General features: G+C 48.9%; 1 protein-coding gene across 4 annotated transcripts in view; it reads right to left on the reverse strand.

The window, feature by feature from the left end:
- The window catches only part of LOC147889792 (protection of telomeres protein 1a-like), a 125,668-nt gene that overhangs the window by 98,506 nt on the left and 9,351 nt on the right, over positions 1–17,811 (reverse strand). For all 4 annotated transcript variants that reach the window (XR_015542910.1, XR_015542911.1, XM_087391643.1 and 1 more), the window contains exon 2: positions 10,711–10,847. Coding sequence is in view for 2 of the 4 variants with exons in the window: in XM_087391643.1 (XP_087247769.1) it covers positions 10,711–10,847 (137 nt within the window). In the remaining 2 variants the exon portion in view is untranslated. The remainder of the gene's footprint in view (positions 1–10,710; positions 10,848–17,811) is intronic.

A 17,811-nucleotide genomic window follows, 5' to 3' on the forward strand; every position in this document is an offset into this window, starting at 1 on the left:
TCATAAAATGGAACAGATGCTCACATAAAATCATGCATGAAATATAGAAACCCGAAACTATATTTTACACCAAAAAGACTCTATATATGAAGTAAAACGCACACTGACATGTTGCTCCGCCCAACCAGGCTTTTGGCCACTTAAAAGCGTCAAATCTCTAAGCCACAAAGGCTTCTACAACCTGACACTAATCAGCTCGACACATAAGCTAGCAGAAGACACCACACAGGCTCATATAAGAGAGCTACCACAGCAGTACGAAAAAGGCAAAGACGAGAGCTACACAAGCTCTCCATCAACACTGCGAGGCTATCAGAAGAAAACATATAAAGAGAACTGTGAACTGCCATGTAGGAGTGACCACCTTCAGCCCAGAGAACGCTCCAGCAATGACCATCCAATCAAGAGCTGGCTTATGATGAAGAGCTTGCCACAACCTCCACAAGCGACCCTCATAGGATCCAGCTCAAGCAGAACGTTGAAGAGCTACCATACCAGCTCTAATCCACGTAGTGGTTTGCATGGGAGGTGGCCATGTGTCCAAAGCTTTCCACCTCCTCTTCAACCCCTACAAAAGTTCACCCTAATTCCAACACTTCTCTCGGCTGTTTCTTTCATACTTAATAGAAGTCTATTACAGCTCCTTCAGCCTTCAATTACGTTTCTGGCTATTATCCTATAGACTATAATTGCACCAACGCCATCTAAAAGGCCACCAAAATTCTTTTTCTACTTCAGCTTTCAATTGTGTTTCTGTCTAGTATCCTAGGCTATGATTGCACTACCTGTGAAAAGTGCAGCGGAAATGATCAGGAGAGAGAGAGAGAGAGGTGTATTAACATCTTTAGGAGACCTCGTGGGTCTATGAGACAAGATACAAGATATATGTAACCCATACAAGCCACTGTGGGCTGAAGCAAAGGGTTCACTAAGGCCCTCACTGAGTGCTAAGTGCTAAGAATGCAAAAAGCTAGTACAAAAATATATAGTAGGAAAAAACGAGTGATCAAGTACTGCTCAGAACCAGAGCTCCAAGTACATGTGGAGAGCACAACTCACACATACCACACTGAGAAGGAGAGAAAGAAACAAGAGAACTGCAAGTGACCTCTGGGAAAAGCCTCACTACAACTGGGGAAAACCTTTGCACAAACAGGCTGCTCGAGAGCTCCACTGGGCAGCTCAACAACCTCACCAAATCGAGGCACAAGGAGTGGATGGACTGCTCCACAACCCTGCTCCAGAATGCCACATTGGGCTGGCTATGCTGCTCCACCAAGCACCAGACTGAGATGACGAAAACACAAGTGGGGGGGGGCTATATATAGCCCCCCATCCACCTAGTCGGCCACCATGAGGCAGGGCCAACCCACAGCCATAGGGGCCAACCCCTACAGCTCTACAAAAGGGGCTGACTGGGCCCTATAGAAAGGGCTGTCCCCTCTGGCCTCCAGCCAACTAGCAAGGGCCTATGGCTGACCCCTCCTGCCCTATAAACAGGACTGGCAGTCAGCCCTACTGCAGATCTGGGAGCCGACCCAAGCATGTGCCACATAGGAGGTTGCCTACCCACCTCCACTAGCATACAAAAGGGCACCTCCATAGCCAGCCACTATGGCATGAGTACGAGCCAACAAGGGGCGAATATATATCCTCACGGGGGGCGGGCACACCCACAACACATGCCCTCACTGGGCGGGCACACCCACAAGCAAGGCCCTCTCTCGCTGGGTGACATCAGGAGATGTTGACCTCTAGCACCCCCTCTCAGCTCCTGGATGGAACAAAGACACCAAGGAGCTGGGTGTGCCGCTGGAACAACTGGAGGAATCCATCGTGTGATACTCCATCGCCACAGGTATTGTCAAAGAATCCCCCTATTGGCATGAACTCCCTCCGTACGATCATTGGAAGGCTGGAGCTGTTGCTCCCAGGCCACATGTGCTAGGTACACTCCTCTGGTCTGGTAATGGTACACTGGGTGATCTGGTACAACAATCCAACTATTGGTACTGGTACATGACTCCTTCAAAAGATACTAGAACAATAATCTGACTGATATTGCCACTTGGGTCTGCTTCCCTGCATGGGCACCTGTATCACAGAGCTAGATAGCCCCCTCTAAAGCCCACTCTCAAGTCCAAATACTTTTTTGTTTTTATTTGTATTCGACATGGGTGTTGATGCCTGTTTAGTGGCTCCACCCTCAGCTCCTTGTATCCATTATTTCTAGTCTCATAGACCATTTGGTCTTCTAAAGACTTTTAATAAATGTTCCTTTCTCCCTATACCCTAGCACTTCAACCCATATTCACAACATCTCCATCATGTCAAAAGGCAACGGCATATACTCCCAAGTCAAAAAAAGGGTCATCGCAGGTCACGCCATATCTACAAATCTAAAAAGCAATGCCATGGAGGATACAAGCTATGTCACTTTGGTTATATCTGCAAATCCATTCACTCAAATGCACTGGGCATCGGGCCAATCACTAGATCTAAGGAAAGAAGAGGGATTTAAGATGTAGAGCCTGAGGGAGTGACTCCAAGAGGGATGGACACAATTTATAAGAGGATAGCAAGGAGGATGGAGGTGGCCAAGAGGGAGTAAGTGGAGGTGGAGGTGGAGGTGGAGGTGGAGGGGAAAAAGAGGAAATGGCAAAAGAGGTTTGACAAGGATGATGGGATAGGCTCATTAAGGCTATGGCTTGATGAGAAAGCTTGAGAGTGACCCTTGTTTTATACAGAAGAGTGTCACTCCTATGTGGCACTAATCATCTCACCTAATAATTGGATTGTGACATGGCACATCTTTTACGTGGAGGGTGCTCCTTCCACCATGTAAGCATATTCTTGGCCTAAGGGAGGCAAAGGATTGCGATAGGACTGTAGCGGGAATAGACTATCCTCACTCTCTCTCGTGCTCAATACTAACTGCAACTGCAAGATGATGCACTCAATACACAAAGTGATGCTGTGGATGTGAGTGACAAAATCAAAAGGTAGTGGACCTCCGAAGAGGAAATAGATACAACTGAATAATGAATGCCCAAAGGCTGAATACAACTGTATGAAGGGGCTGAAACCCTCACTGCAAAACTAGAAGACTAGACTACCTAGAGGAGGTGAATCCTCACTACATCCCTGAAGAGGCTGAGGCTACCCTGCTGGTCTGCTGCGGGGAGGCCTAGGCTCATCTGCTCTGAAGGCTTGAAGGCCTGAGGAGTGGATGAAGAATGAGAGCCAAAGGCTGCCCTTTTATAGGTTGATAGGTCAGCCTGGCCGACTTGGTCAACGCCGTTGACCAAGTCGTCAAAAAAGTCGACGTTGACCGAAAAGTCAACATGCTGCCTTTTGACTTAAAAGTCAACTCTTTGTTTTTTAACCTACGATGATGTGGCGTTGGCTGTTTGTTGACTGTATGCTGATTGCTGTCTACATAGGGCTTCCTGCATGGCTGTACGAATGCTTGTGTGGCAGTTAACCTAGTTGTCTGCGCTGGCACTAGCTAGCATGGCCACGGGCGTGTGGATGCCCGTGACATCCCCTTCTACTAAAACTCGAACTAGGGTACGAAAGGGGCTTCCCTCGTGCTAACAAAGGTGACTATCTGTGGTATAACTGGATGATAAATCCTAATCCGAATGCCTGGTTCATGAATCCCAAAATGGTTGCTAAACTCATGAATCCTGATTTGTAGGGTATTGAATGCCTAGATTTGGTGCTAACTTCTGGTACGGGTATTTGCTGTGGGTTAATATTCTAGGATGAGGCTCCCTGTGGTTTTCCTCGGTGCATATAGGTGAGAGGGATGGAGGAAGATTGGGTTTGAGAGAGGCATCCCCGTCATGGTGTAACCCTATTGCCAGCTGTAATACTATATACTGCTGTAACATTATATCCTGCTGTAATACTGTGTCGCGTTGTAATACTATGTCTCGCTGGCGCCAGTCTCAAACCCCTTGAATGACTGATATCAAAGGTCGAGGTGGAACACCCTTACTCCAATAGATGAACTTGGACCCATGGCCTGGGATTTTGACATCCAAGCATTGGTGCTGATAATCTTGTCAGACTTCGAATTTCTGGTGCCACCATTGTGCTCCCAAGATGACGTTCGCTGCCTAAGTAGGTGCGACCCTGAGTGGCCGACTGTGTACCCACCCTGAGATCTTACGAGTGGTTGAAGCTACCTGCATGTTGCTCTCTATCTGCTGCCCTAGAAATGCACCATTCAAGGTCATTGGTTTTGACCACCAACCTGTCCATAAAACTGAAACATATTGGGAAACTGACAAGGCTGCCCCTTCTGTTGAGCTTCAAGCTCCTGGATGACTACTGAGGTTGTCCCTGTAGTCTGCTATTCATCAAGATCCTCAATGACTACCGAGGTTGTTGAAGCTGTTGTTGGACCACTTGACGTGGCTCTTGCTGTTAGAAGCTTCTAGTAATGCGGGCAATCTTTCTTATTATGGCCCGGCACATGACAATGGAAGCATAGGTTTTCCTTGGCATAGAGTGCTCATGTTGCTGTATGCAAGTACCCGCCATAGCTGTTGCTGTCCCCCGCCATCCAACTCTTCTTTTGCTGCCCATTCCCACCATCACCTGGTGTGGAATCCTAGGACTTCTTACTGTTGACCTGCTTGGATCCTTGACCCTTGTGCATGAGCTCAAAATTATGAGAAAGCTCATATGGACACTCATAATCCCGTGGCGTGAAACTTACTGACATACCACTGGATGTCTGTGGTATGTCTGTACGCAGCCCACGGAGAAATTTGCTCAGCTTCTGACTGTCCTCCAACTGCAACTATATAAACACTTGATTGAACTTATTGGCATAATGATTGACTGTCTCGGTGTCTCCCTGGTGTAGCTCGTAGAACTGACTCTAGAGCTTGTCCAGGAACTGCGGTGGCAAGAATCGTGATCTAAGATCTTTCACGAATTCCGTCCAGTTGTAAAGAGGTGTCTCCTCGTCTACATCATAGTGGTCCTTTTGCCACTTACGACACCAGGTGACCGCTGCGCCGGTGAGGTGCATGGATGCTAGGATGCACCGCTTGTCCTCCTTCATAGGCATCGCTAAAAAATAACTTTCGACCTAATTGAGCCACGAAGTCAACACTAAGGGTTCCTACTTACCATCGTACTGTGTGAAGTGGAGCTTCCCCAGAAAGGAAGGCTTGGCTGGAGGTGGAAGTCTCTCCTTTTCTCCCCCCTCTGGTCGGAGTAGAGAAATGAGAAGCTACCGATCCCGTTCTTCCTTCTCTTCTCGAGCAGTACGTTCTCAGAGCTCCTTGGCCTCCTAAGCCTCATGGTCCCGGAGTTCCTTGGCTTCCCGAGCCTCTCGGTCACGTTCGTCTTTTGCTTCCCAAGCTGCCCTCTCGGGAGCTAGCCTTTCACGCTCTCTGGCGGCCTGCTCACAATCCTCCCGCATCTCCTAAAGCTAGGTCATGCAGGTGAAGAGAGCCTCAGACTGTTGTTGTTGCATCTACATAATAGCATGCAACATGGCTGTCATGGCAGACATGGAAGTGTCTGCAAGATTCTGTGGTGGGGGTGGGGGTGGTGGCGGTTGAGGCACTAAACCCTCACCCCCCCAGTGTTGGACTGCTCACTAGTGCTCATGGTGTCCTTGCCGGATCTTGTCTGGACCATAAAGCAATAGAGCTGCCCCTAAACTGACCCTCCCTATCTCAGGAAAGAAAACTGAAGACATTCAATACACAAAGTGATGCTGTGGATGTGAGTGAGAGAATCAGAAGGAGAGAATGTAGTGGACCTCAGAAGAGGAAATAGATACAATTGAACAATGAATGCCCAAAGGGCTAAATACAACTGTACAAAGGGGCTGGAACCCTCACTGCAAAACTAGAAGACTAGACTACCTAGAGGAGGTGAATCCTCACTAGATCCCTGAAGAAGCTGAGGCTACCCTACTAGTCTGCTGCGAGGAGGCATCGGCTCTGCTGCTCTGAAGGCTTGAAGGCCTAGGGAGTGGATAAAGAATGAGGTCCAAAGGCTGCCCTTTTATAGGCTGATAGGTCAGCCTGGTCGACTTGGTCAACGCCGACCGTTGACCAAGTTGGTCAAAAAAGTCAACGTGTTGACTTTTGACCAAAAAGTCAGCTCTGTGTTTTTTAACCTGCGATGATGTGGCGTTGACTGGATGTACGGATGCTTGCATGGCAATTGACCTGGTTGTTTGTGCTGGCACCAGCTAGCATGGCATGTAGATGCCCGTGACAAGGACCATATATGCTTGCGATAATGACTACACTCTCTCGCAAGACTCACCAGTGGGTCGAGGCTAGGGACCTTCCCTCCATGCTCAACACATTGGAGACACAGCCGATGAGTGACAGTGGCACTTATCCATCTCAAGGCCATAGCCAAGAGACCATAATGGACCACACATATCAACGACTGCCAACGCTACATCATAGGCTTTATGCCACCATAGCAACCTCGCACATCACCAAACCCCGTAGGCCTCACATCTCCACCAGCTCAGTCATTGAGACCCCCCTCCCTAGTTTGCCATCTTCACTGGCAGAGGCGATCAGATCCGATGGGATGCCTATTTTTAGGGTCCTTGTCTCTTCCCCTAAGATTTCAGATGACCACACCATGCTCCGCGTGTGGATGGCTCTCTTTTTCAGATAGCAAACAGGCAGGACTAGTGTCGGATATGTAGGATATTTGGGCATTATGAGGAGAGCATTGGGAGGATGAACCTAGTGTTTGAGGGAGTGCCACATGGGCAGCATCCTGGCTGCTATGCGGGCACCATTCAGACAATGAGCGAGAGAGGAGGCTGCCACATGGGCATCACCTCATTGCAATTATGGCATCAGCAAATGTGCAGTATGTGGCAGCATGTCAGAGCTGCACTTAGGCCTGGAGCATGGGCCAGGACGCGCTAGAGATGGCGACACAAGGCAGGGACAGCAGGCGCCTGTTCGGCAGAGCTTACGGGGCCTGGGGCCTACAAAGGGCCTGAATCATGGCAGGGACAAGCAGCAACAGGGTTGGCCAAAGAGATGGCTGGTTGGGCTGGATGGAGCCAGCCAACCAGGCCAAGAATGGAACAGGTCAGGGGAGCTGGTTGACACGCCTAGAAATAAGGGCCAAAGTGCCTTATTTTGTGGACCCCCAGAAGTCGAGGGTGAGGGGGGATGGTGGCAGAGGAAAGTCGCCAATAGGGGGTCGATGTACCCACCTACTAGGTCAGTTTCTGAGGCTGCAAGTCGGCCAGTAGGGGAGCCTTGGGCCTTACACAGGAGGTGAAGGTGACCCTGAAGGAGCTGCAGACTGAGCTTGAGTGGCAGCCCACCTAGGCAAGGTGAAGAGATCCTTTAGCGAGTCTACATACGCTTAAGGGAGCACGCAGGCTCACAAATCTAGAGGTGCCAGGCATATAGTAGGAGAACCTTTTGGTATTGTATCTTGTCCAGCTTGTGGACAAACAGAATATTAAAGTGTTGCTTCCATATTTGTCTCTGAGCACAGTCTATTTGCTAGTCTGCACATGCACATGAATGTTGTGAAGTACAGACACTTGATGAAGCTTGATTCCATAGTGAAACACTTTCGCGTGTAATTCCTGGGCTAATCTATCAGTCTGCTGCAGGATACTCTCTGGTGGGATTTCAGTTTTCTAACAATAGGTGCAGCAGAAGTGGTACAAGTATAAGTACGTGCACCTAGGCATCACAGATCCGGATGTGAGCAATGGAAGGAGGAATGGCGGATCCACCCCGATGAAGTACCTGTCAGTATCAATGGCGGATCCACCCCTAATTGCAAGCAGCCGAGTGCCAAGCAGTGGATCTTAGGTCGACAAGGACAGGCAGCAGGTCGCCACCAGAGCGGCCCAATTAGAGTTAGCGGTCTAGAAAGGTTCCTGGGTAGGGATTTAGCAGGTCAGTTGCTAGAACCGCCTGGTAGACAGGAACCAGTCCAAAAAGAGTCTTGATGTAAAAGTGAGATAGGCTTTTTGGCTCGCAATTGCCTTGTATGAGAGGCAACTCCGAATGAGTCTAGAACACTGTTGAGTGAGCGAGTGGTCTGCCTTGAGTCGAGGCGAGAGTCTGTGCAGCCCCCGGCTGTTTGTACTGGCCGAGGCCTTTCCGATTAATACAAGTACTTTGCAATTCAGTTATTACTTGCATACTTGTTATGTTATTCATTCCACCAATCATCATACGGTTTTCACCCACACAACACAAACCCCGTTAGTACACGATGTTGTTCTACAACCAAGCACTGGTTAGGAACATCTGTGACCAGTCAACGAGGAGTGCAAGAGAGGGCATCTTCTGACCAAGCACTGTGCATGCATCGATTGCCGAGCACCAGACACCGGGTAACCTGAGGGGTGAGTGGAATCAAGCATCAACAATTTCACTCGAGGGACACGACGCTAGAAGCCCTTTCTTTGGGGCCTTGTGCAGCCTCATATAGAGGGCTGTAGGGGTCGGCCCCTAGGGCTGAGGGTTGGCCCTCATGAGCTTGCTGGTCGGTGCCCCCTATGCTGGCCGACTAGGGGGGGGTCGGGGCTATATATGTGCCTCCCCTCTCCCCTCATTTTACATCTTCTGGAGCTGGAGCAGTCCTTCCAACAGTGCATCTTGTGAAACCTGGCGGAGGTGCAGAGCCAGCCCACAGCATCACCTGAGGAGCAGGGTAGTCGAGCAGTCCTTCCACTCCCTCGTGCTCCCTATTCACCTGGCTATTGAGCTGTGTGTTCCGAGCTCTTGACCAATCCATTGTTTCCGTGGTTTTCCCCCAGTTGTAGCAGGTTTCCTCCAAAGATCACTTGCAGTTCTCTTGTGCTTTTTCTCTCTCCTTCTCAGTGTGTGTGTGTGTGTGAGGCAAGCTATCTCTCTCTCTCTCTTCCGTTCATTTCCGCTGCACTTCTCACTGTAACATGACCTTGGAGGGGCTAGTCGACATACTCCTTTAGAGGACCGTCTTATGTAATATATTTATTGTGCTTTATGTATATAGTCAAAGGAGTCAATGTCAAGGTCCTTGATCTTTTGGGGAAGAGTTAGAGGACTTTGCATAGGCGGTGGAGTGACCATTTGACATTGACTCTTTAGTACTGATTTTTCAGTCCTAGAGGTTGGCCCTAGGGTCTTTTGGACTATGCTGTGCATGACTATTTTATTGTTTTGTGTGTTTAATCTACTATTTACTTCTTATTGCATTTGTCATTACACATGTGACATGTGACGGATATATCATATATGTGAAATTGTGGTACATTTTTTAGTCCTTTCTCTTGACTTTTTAGTATGAAGTTTTCTTATCCTTCATACATGATTCATTTTGAATCATGACAAATGCGCCAAAGATGATGGATGACTGGAAATTTGAACCTTGGATTTTGACAGTTGAAATTTGAAATTTCAAATGTCCGATGTCAAATGTCAATAATTAGGATTTAGAATGTAATATCATCTATGACATAATACATTGCATGTATGTGTTTTGTTTTCTCACCTTGAAGTTGTATGATCTATTTTCTAAATTAATGTTCATAAGTTCAATGCTCATGGTTTTAACTTCTGTGTTTCAGATGTTGGTATAAGGGGGACATACTACATAATAATGAAATATTTAGCATATATGTATGATTTTTGGCCTGCCCCCAAATGGGTAGGCCTTAGTAATCGTTTAGCCTCCAAAGAGAAAAATCAAGTTTTTAGTTATTTTTATGTTCTTTTTTTTTGGCATTCATTGATTGGAGGAGCATGTGATTATTATGTTTCTATCCCATGAAATTCTCCACTTTTTTCTCTCTCTCTCCTCTTCTTCTTCTTCATCCGTTGAAATCCTCCACTTATTTCTCCCCTCCTTTCTCTCTCTCTCTCTCTCTCTCTCTCTCTCTCTTCTTCTCCTTCTCCTTCTCTCTCTCTCAGCTTGCAATTCACCCCCTTTTCTGCTCACCATCTAGGGCAGGCCACATGAATGAAACTCATCTTGTTTGCTAGGAAATTTTTTTTAAACAATGGAATGCACATATCGCACCATCAAAATTTTCTAATACGGCACCAATACTTGTACTTGTGCCATATACACATATCGTACAGAACATGGAATCATGCACAGAGCATATCAAAATCATAACAATACCTATGGTTTCTTAGTTCACAATTGCTCGTGTTTTGAAAACATAAGAGGATGCTTGTCCTAGCTAATATTAGTTGCTTTACTATCATACTTTTCCAATCTTCTTAAACACTCATTTTTGGGACTCTTGCATATACACTTCTCAGCATTGTTAACCACAGGAAGAGCTTGCTTTTTCAACGTCTTGCCACAAGAAGTCAATCGACTGCAAGAAACTTATTAAACCATACACAATCAGTATCATATGTAGAAAGTTTTATACGAGTCCTTTTCCCTCCAAAAACCACGATCCTTACACAAAAACTGCACTTAAAAGCCACATCCCCTCACTCCATCTAAATAAATGGCCACTATATAAATAAAATGCACAATCCATATAGCAGCCTAGAAGCCTTCCCTGAAAATGTATATACCTATGTAAGACTAGAATATATCCAATAGTACAAATTCAGATGTTTGTTGTTCTAAAGGAATTTTTAGCTGGTGGGCTTCTGCACCTAGGGTAAGATATTTCAATATTCCTTGAAAAATGTACACATGCACTGAAAAGCTTCAAGAACTTACTGTCATTCGATGAAACCTGATCACATCTCCAATGGCCTTCACTTGTGGAAGACTATCTAAATCAGAAGAAAACACAAGAACCCGCAAACCAGGGCTATTGAGAGACATGTCCTCCACTGTCATTGTGCATATAAAATCTGGCAAAAGCAAAAATAAGTAAGCCCACAATGTACCCAAGTCAGCTTAGACATTTCCAAGCTTTAAAGCTATGTAAATTGAGGTAACTTCTAGACGAATCAATTCCATATGCAACTATGATGCATAAAACAAAAAAAGATAAAGTCGCTAAAGAATCTCCGCATTGTTAATGCCAATCCGTCAACAGCTTTTTTGTTTCTTGCACCAATGACTCGTGCCAATATTCAGACCCAAGGGTACCCACAAAGCAGCAATGCGTCAAAAATTTACAGTGAACATCTGCCATCTGAAGTATCTTTGTTGAGCAGTACACATAGTAGTGCCAATAGACAGCCAAACAATCGTCATAGGTGAAGATTACGTTGACATTTCACCTGTGAAGATACTCGATGGTACAGAAGACAGCATTACCCATCTACACACACCCTTATACTATATCCACTTACATATATGATGGTCTGCCAAGGGTGACTACCATTGTTGTTCAACACAGACACTAGCTCACGAAACTATTTGCATGTGTCACTGGTCTCAGGCAGAAGCCTTCAATAACTACTACCACCATGCTTCCACCCTGCCCCACTAATTGCTACAAATGGTTCTTCCCCGACAGCCCAAGTAGTTCATCAACAGACTGGTAGCAATCCACTATCACTAGACAACCCAAATAACTTTGGTGCTCAAAGCCAACGAACACCAATGATGCTCACACTGGTTTTGATACCAATGTTACAACACCTGTACAAACGTAGGCATCGAGAACTGCAAAAGTGCCAAGAAGTCTTCACCACCCAGCTGCGATAGTCAAGCCAAGGCTCTCACACTAGAAGGTCCTAGATGGAATATTTATCACCGCTAAGCTGGTCTTGTCTATTTCCCACTGGCTTATAAGAACACTTAATTTTGTTTAGCTAATATTGTGCTTGGACTATTTACTCAAGCCACAAGGCTTGGCCAAGGGGATGGGGCAACCCTTTAGCAGGCTACATCTATACTTGCTTGGTGCATGTCTTCTCAGGAATTCAACCTTGGAGTAGTAGGATTGAGGTGAACAATAAGCTGAGATCTAACATCTTTGGAGGATGGGCTTGAGAGCCCCTATCCTACAGCATTGACCATTGAGCGGGTGCTCCTCTCTTGTTGTGAGGAAACAATTTGCGATCTTGTATAACAACGGGCAAGGTGCCTGGAACCTCTCTCAATTTTAACTGTTCTCGTCCTAACTATTGAGTGCAGAAGCGTGGAGAAAGAAAGAAAGAACGAGGATGTTTCTAAAGTCTTCGAAAGATTGAACTCCAAGACAAATAAATATCTGACATCCTGTAGCCATCCACGATCACTCTCCTGAATGTCTTCATTAGGTGCTACAGCCTCATTGGCAATTCCTTCTGTTAGGCCCAAATCTTGAGCCTCATCATAGTCCAATTCTGACCACAAATTAACAGCCATCTTGCCTAGCCTAGAGCGAGAAGCAAACCTTTTTGGAGCCATTAGAAACAGATATTCCCAGCCATGGATCAAATTTCACCAATATCAAATGCAAATCTGAAGGAAAGGATACTCCGAGGGATATAAGACCATAGAATGGTTCCAAAATGGCAGACTACAGTCAGAAGCCCCAAATTTCAGGCTCTGCTCTAATTTTGCAGGTGAATTTCTTTTTGGGAAATAAGCTTGAAAATTTATGCGCGTTCAGGCAGTCAATATGCAAAAGAAAGGATTGAATAGGACAAATAAAAGTAGGATCAATAGGACAACACCTGGATTGCGAAAATAACTAGTACTCTTTGCAGATCGTTGTCCTACGCTGGTTCAAGGAACCATCTTCACAAATCTCAATAAATGCTGGTCTGATCTCCATCATACTTGGTCAGCACCCTCTAGATGGATAGGCTACAGTTTGCGCTAGGGCTGATACAAAAAAAACTGCGCTGAATGGTTGCAGATCGCAATGGTTATTATGGTCCAGCCAGTCGAAATCCTTCAAATCCTCCACATTTTCGAGATTCCAGCACATAGGAAGAATCAGGAATCAAGAGCTTTCAAAAAGCCCTAAAATCTGAGCACTTTGAAAATTCGACCCTCCAGATGGATGACACATGGCAGAATTGGATTCCTGGCACTTCTAGCGACGAATCTTTGCAAAGAGGTAGTCCTTGGGCTTAGGATACGATGCTGCGATTTATAGAACAGATGGACGTCAAAATCCCTATAATCTCGCCCAAAATCTGCTCTGATACCAAATGAAACAGGACCTTCTACTGATGCTGCCTAACAGTAACTAAACTTAGGGACTGTTAGCAGAACATAGCAGAGAAGGCAGAAATGGAAGCAAGGGGATAGGATAGAGTCTCTCTTACATGAAGAGGGCATGGGAATTGGAATCTCCCACGTGGTCTGGCTAGCTTGGCTGCTAGATGCTGTCCTTCTTGCATGTACAGCCTTCAGACCGATGCTTAGGAGGTACAAACACAAGACGTGTACTTGTATTAGTGTTGAATGAGAATGAAGTACAGCTGAAGCCCCTTTATATATTTTTGGAAAGTGTTGCCAGCAACACCATTGCTTATGTGATTCGTACAACAGGCTGCCACATGGCGAACCCACAATGAAGCCTCTATAGAACCCTTATTAAAAGTACAAGAGAATACTAGGGTATCTATAATGAATGAAACCCCTTTTAAAGGCTAACAGGGGTCCATTTAATAGCTACTGCTAACCCTGGAGCTCCCTACTGTTACAAGTACAATGCTCTCATCAAGAAGTGGACTTAGGCTTTATTAGATCTCCCAGAGGATAAGAAACCTATTGGATGCAAATGGGTTTACAAAATGAAGTTAAATCATTATGGAACAATAGATAAGTACAAAGCTTGACTATTGCCAAAGATTATGCACAAGAATATAACACATATCATGAGGAAACATCTACCCCAACTGCAAAATGGCTATTGTCAGAATAGTTATTGCTCTAACATCATGCTTCGGTTGGCTAATACATCAAATGGATGTGAAGATTGCTAAGAAAGTTGTGGAAAAAAAACGCTCCTGCGAGCTCCCTCCCCCTTCGCTCCCCGTCTACCCCCCCCTCGCTATCTGCGCGGCCCTCTCTCTCCCTCCGTCGGCTGCTGCCGCGCAGACAGCCATCCCCCTCTCCACTACGCTCCCCCTCTCCGCCACTCTCCCCCTCTCTCAGCCTCGGCTCCTCCGCCGTCGCTTCCCCCCCGCTCCACTCCGCCCACCCGCCTCCCCCTCCGCTCCGCTCACCTCCCCGCTCCACTCTGCCCACCCGCCTCGACCCACCCCCCCGCTCCACTCCGCCCACCCGACTCGACCAACCCGCCCCACTCCGCCCACCCGCCTCGACCCACCCGCTCCACTCCGCCCACCTGTCTCCCCCTCCGCTCCGCTCACCTCGCCCCTTCCCTCCGCTCCACTCCGCCCGCTCCGTTCACCGCTCCCCCCCCCCGCACCCCGCTCCACAACACTCACCTCGCCTCACACCACTCCGCTCACCTCACCTCACCTCACCTTCCCGCCTCGACCCAACTTTTTTTTTTTTTTTCACACCTTCCCGCCTCGACCCACCTCACCTCCCTTTCCCCCGCCACCCCCTTAGTCCCCGCCCACCTTCCTCCACCCTTAGTACCTTACCTCTCCCCTCCCTCTTCTTTTCCCTTCACCCGCCTCGGGAGTTCGCAGTTAGTCAAGCGATATGGCGGCTACGTGCCCGGAACCGGTGGCCCAGACGGACCCCCCCCCTCCACCAGCCTATCGCGTTACATTGACAGAGCACCAGGTCTCCTTGGTGAAGCAGGCCGCCACGGACTTCTCCCAGACATCAGTTTATGGGAGGGTCATTGGCTACTCGCCTTCACGAGCAGACATCAGGGACTGGTTGCAGTCCACCCTCTACCTCGAGGACAGTCACATTGAGGAGGTTGCACTCATGGGACGTGGCATTTTCTGGCTTAAGCTCTCCTCAGCACAGGCTGCGAGCGACATAGTCAGGCGATCCCCTACTTCTGTGGGTGGGAAGATCATCCTCATGGTTCCTTGGTACAGGGGATTCAGTGTAGCGGACTTCAATTCCCGCTTTCGCATTCCTCGACACCCAGTCACCCTTATCTTCCCAAGTCTTGCAACCGAGCTTCGCCCGATCATCAAGGACCTAGGGGCGCACTTTGGTTGGCCTATGCAGGACACTTACGTTGATGCAGCGGCAGCCCAAGGGGTGCCACGTGTCAAAGTGGCAGTCCTTGACCCACAGAGCATCCCTTCGGAGTTCGAGATAGAGACAGACACAGGTGTGGTGACGCAGCGCATTCTGGTCATTGGTCGCCCCAACCAGTGTCTGAGATGCCATGGCTTCGGGCACCAGGCGCGCTCATGTCCTCGCTTCACGGGTACAGAATCTCAGAAGACCCCCATTCAGGCAGCTCAGGATACTCCGCTCCAGTCAGCGACATCCCCTCCCGAAAGGGAAGGCTGGACGGAAGTCAAACGAAAACGGAAGGGCAACAAGGCAGGCCCCAAAAAACCTTCCCAGCCACAGCAAGAGCCCCCTCAGATGATCCCTACTCATCAGCAGCCCGGTAAGGGGAAGGAGAAGGGATAGGAGAAGGTCAACCAGCCTCCCCCTCATCCCTCACCCCGCCCTCCCCCACCTCCCCCCTCCTCCTCGATTCTCCGACCCCCACCCCCCCTCTAGGATCCCCCCCCCCGCACCAGTGGTTCCCGCTCCACCCTCTTCCTCGAGCATGATCCAGAAGGAATCCCCCCCCCCCCACCTGCGCCACCTTCAGCCCCGAAGCCTGCACAGACCTCACCCTCGTCTATCCCTCCGAGCCCAACGGGCGGGGATAGGCCCTTCCCCACAGGTGGCCAGCACCCCTCCCTCCGGTTCAGACTCCTCATCTTCGTCCCCAAGCCCAAGGGCTGCTCCTAGAGCTCTTCCATTGGAGTTTTACCGAGCAGGTCCTTGGGACTACTTGGATGCAGCGGGTATTGGCTCCTTTCCTTCATGCCTAGACATCAGCATCTTCTTCCTCTGCAAGGGAGCGGAGGGTAAGGTGTCCATCCTGGCTCCGCACGATGGTCCTAGCTATTCCTTCACTATCTCCAGTGAAGGGAATGAGCAATGGACGAATGAAAATGTTTGGGAGACAATACGAGACCAGACCCAGGAGCAGGTGCAGGACTGGATTGGTAGCAGAGCAGCGGAGCTTCTTCAGCAGCAGTGGCAGGAGGGAGATGTTCGTCTGCGTTGGCACCGCAGCGCCAAACGTTTCCGACTCCTGGTCATTATTAGACCACCTCTGGAGTGGGCCTACGCGGAAGGGCTTCGCCCCTGGAGAACTTCAGAGGTTGCAGGCTTCTACAGCATTTCCTTGGCAGAGGCGTCGAGCTGGTTAGAGAGAGCTTACCACCATGGGACGAAGGGCCTTTCCCCTCTGTGAAGGTTTTAGTGGATGGGTCCGATGATCCGGCCTCTCCTTCGAAACCTTCACAGAAGCGCCTTCGTCTCCACACAAGACATCCTCCGACCACTTCGACTTCGACCGCAAGCAGACAGCTGTTTGTGGCCCACCTTCCCTCCTCATGAGTTTACGCATTATCTCTTGGAACGTCAACGGGTTCCACTCATCAGGCACCCGTGGCCCCAGGAAGATGGTGCTCAGACAGGAGCTCCAGCCAGCTTTGGTGGGAAAGATAGATGTGCTCCTACTACAGGAACACAAGCTTTCAGCTTCACAGACTAGTATTTGTGGGAAGGTCCTCACAGGACGCTCCCACACCTACTCGGAACCTTCCATTGGCAAGCAGGGGAGAAGCGGGGGCGTTTGTACCTCCATCGACGCTTCTCTAGTTCAGCATGTGTTTGGTTCTTGCACTTTGATCCCAGGACGTGCACTTTGGGTGGGCTTGCATATTGAGGGATCCCGCATCGGCATCCTCAATATCTACGCCCCGACTGATCTCAGACGTAGATCCGTTTTTTGGAGATCCTTGACAGACCTATTGCCAGAGATGGACTCTTGGAATGTAGGAGGGGACTTCAACAACCTTGAGACCTCAGAGGATCAGCAGGGAAGGGGCCCAGAGTTCCTCGGTATAGCTCAGGCAGAGCAGGCAGATTGGGACTCCTTCCTCTTTGCAGTGGGAGGTCAGGACAGTTGGAGGGAGCCTTCCTTTCGCAGATGGCCTGGGAGTCTGGACTTCTCTTGGGGTTACAGGAGGGAGGGAGGCAGACTCTTGGAGCGACTGAACCGTTTCTATGTCAGTGATTGGGCGCTTGGCAGAGGAGGAGAGTCAGGAGTGGTTCCAGGGACGACACTTTCAAACCATGCCCCAGTCATCCTAGTCCTGGACTCGGCCTCTCAGTCCTCACCTCCACGTTCATGCCGGATCCCAGATTCCATCTACACCAGAGCAGCGGTTCACAGCAGGATAGTGGACCTATGGGAGCACAAGTGGGACCCTGCCAGGGATATGGCAGCACAGGTAGCTCAGGCACTTGCTGAGTCTAGCCGCATTTGCCAGCAAGAGGCGATTCAGGTCAGACAGCGGTGTTGGGCGCGGGAGAGGGGTCTCAGACGTGACCTCGCCTCGATTCAGAGGATGCAGCAGTCTTCTCCAGGCTCTGAGGAGCTCAGACAGCAGGAGGTTTGGGCCCGGGCCATGCTAGAGGAGATCACCCAGCGTCGCTCAGAGTTTTCATTTCATGCTTCCAAGTCCTTCTGGGCTAGGAAAGGCGACAGGATGTGCAGGGAGTTCTTCAGGACTCATGGACAGAGGTCAGCAGGGGAACAGCTCCGTTCTCTTAGGGCGTAGGATGGTAGTGTCAGGACAGATCCAGATGAGGTCCGGGACTTGGCGACAGACTACTACAGATCCTTATTCCAACAGGAGCCCCCAGGCCCTCATAGTCTCATTTGTAGGGAGGAGGTGTGGAGATCTACAC

The sequence above is a fragment of the Dipteris shenzhenensis genome, chromosome 20, assembly GCF_047967505.1.
Source record: "Dipteris shenzhenensis isolate YYH24624 ecotype China chromosome 20, Dip_SZ_1.0, whole genome shotgun sequence".
Taxonomy (NCBI): domain Eukaryota; kingdom Viridiplantae; phylum Streptophyta; class Polypodiopsida; order Gleicheniales; family Dipteridaceae; genus Dipteris; species Dipteris shenzhenensis.